Source organism: Camelina sativa, chromosome 5, assembly GCF_000633955.1.
Source record: "Camelina sativa cultivar DH55 chromosome 5, Cs, whole genome shotgun sequence".
Taxonomy (NCBI): Eukaryota; Viridiplantae; Streptophyta; class Magnoliopsida; order Brassicales; family Brassicaceae; genus Camelina; species Camelina sativa.
Genome location: NC_025689.1, coordinates 70,848 through 72,813, shown reverse-complemented (window position 1 = coordinate 72,813; position 1,966 = coordinate 70,848). Strand labels below are relative to the sequence as shown.

At 41.7% G+C, this 1,966-nt stretch overlaps 2 protein-coding genes across 2 annotated transcripts in view; both read right to left on the bottom strand.

The window, feature by feature from the left end:
* Positions 1-1,903, bottom strand: part of LOC104784492 — a 3,454-nt gene extending 1,551 nt beyond the window's left edge. The window contains exons 1-2 of the mRNA XM_019245150.1: positions 1,018-1,903; positions 4-211 (exon numbers count right to left, since the gene is read on the bottom strand). Coding sequence (XP_019100695.1) covers positions 4-211; positions 1,018-1,751 — 942 coding nt within the window. The 5' untranslated portion in view covers positions 1,752-1,903. The remainder of the gene's footprint in view (positions 1-3; positions 212-1,017) is intronic.
* LOC104788711 overlaps positions 1,915-1,966 on the bottom strand; it is a 3,359-nt gene continuing 3,307 nt past the window's right edge. Inside the window, exon 3 of the mRNA XM_010514496.2 lies at positions 1,915-1,953. Coding sequence (XP_010512798.1) covers positions 1,915-1,953 — 39 coding nt within the window. The remainder of the gene's footprint in view (positions 1,954-1,966) is intronic.

The window sequence follows — 1,966 nt, the reverse complement described above, 5'->3', positions numbered from 1 at the left end:
TACCTTGACGATGTCGGTCCATCTCTCAGGGGAGTAATCGGATTCGTCGAGAGAATTGAGAGCACCAGCGAGTATGTGAGGTACGTTGGTAGATCGGATAATAGCATCAACTTGCTTCATTCTCCACTTCTCGTCCAAGTGATCAAAATGAGTACAGTGAAATTCCACTTCCCCGCTCCCCGGAACATCTATGCTCGCCTTCAACACGTTCCTATTATCAAAATATCAATCAAATGAACCCTAATTAACAATATAATTATCTATTAAGGGGCAACAAAATCGAACGCGTACGCACTAGCTAAGCTAGGTATCTTTCTTACAAGAAAAACAAAATTTATACTAACTAACACGCAAATAATACCACCACCTTTTTCTCTGTCTGCCACCATTTTGATTAAAATTATATAATTTTTGAAAAAACATTTATTTATTGTGAATTTGGTAGAAAAAGAAATTTGCCAAGAAAATATGTCACAGGAGCCCCGGCCATGAGATATCTTTATACTAAAAATAACAATAATAAAAATTCAGACAAAAGTATATGTATTGACATTCGAAGCTGTCCCTAAGAATATACAGCTGTTATGAGAGTCAATTCACAGGAAAAAAAAACTGAGTGTGCATTGTTTATACGTGTTTGTGCATATGTGTTTGTAATGTATTTGATACTCTCACGAGACGACCATGACTACTAGGTTCTTATTGGTACAAAAGTCGCCGCACATCATAATCCATTTATAATATAATTTTTAGATAAAAGAAAGATTTGGATTGAACCCACAATATTTCTATCTATCCTTAATTTAATTACTACAGTACTAGCTTCTTAAATCTTAATAGAAGGTAACTAATACTACGTACGTACGTAGTAACAAGTTATATAATCTTTGACTCAAATTTTTTTTATAAAAAGTTACAAAAGAGAAACAGAGGAGCTAGCTAGTTTTGTTTTCTTTGCTTTAATTAGTTGATAAAGAAGAGAGGAGAGGAGTTAGTTATTAATATATGTATATAAACCTGAAATCAGTGTCGTCGAAGATTCTCAGAACATTGGAGTTTTTGATGGGCCACTTGGAGAGAATGGCGTTGCCGTACTCGGGCGCCCAGCTCTCGGCGAAGACGTAATTCATCCCCAGCGCGGCGGCGAGATCCGAGAGTGGTCGCATTTGATCAGCCTCGTCGGCCTTGACGTCTTGCAGAGCCAGCACGTCTGCGTCTAGCTCCCTGAGCACTTCCAGAGCCGTTCTGGTGCTCCTGAGACCGATCTCTCCGGAGAAAGAGAGAGAAGAAGCCCTGAGGGGAGAGTGCTGAGGATCCTCCCGGAAGCTGAGCTGGCGGCTGATCTCGTTGTCGGGGAGATTGATAGAAACCCTCCTTAGCCTGGATTTGGCAAACCTCAGTTGTTGTTGTTTTCTGGAGTCATGATGAGAAGGGGAGGAGGCGGGGCTCATGGGCTTGAGTATGCTCTTGGGGCGGTCAACGGATGACTTGGAGCGGAGTGGCAGCAAACCCGTGTTGTTGGGAACGGCGGGAGCCATGGAGAACATAGCAGCGTTGAAGGTGGCCACTGTGATGGCTTTCTCCGGGTTTGGGTGGATGGCGGCTGCGGATGAAAATACATGATGATGATGATGATGATGATGATGGCGTTCAGGGGAACCAAGGGTGGAGCCATCACGAGAGCGGTGGTGGTTGACGGAGATTCTGGCTTTCCGGAGTCGACGCCGGAGGAAACTAATGAGGTTCAACATGATATCAGCTGCTAGCCAGAAAAGGGTGATCGCATTTAAGTTTATATATTGTCTAAAAATAGTGAGAGTACATACTTTAAGAGAATGAGAGAGAGAGAGAGATATATGTAATTATCTAGAGTATTCTTCTCCTTATTCATTTTTTTTTTTGGTTGGGGTGGTTTTATTCAGAAGTGAGATATAGAGAAATTTTTGGAATCATCTGATACACACAA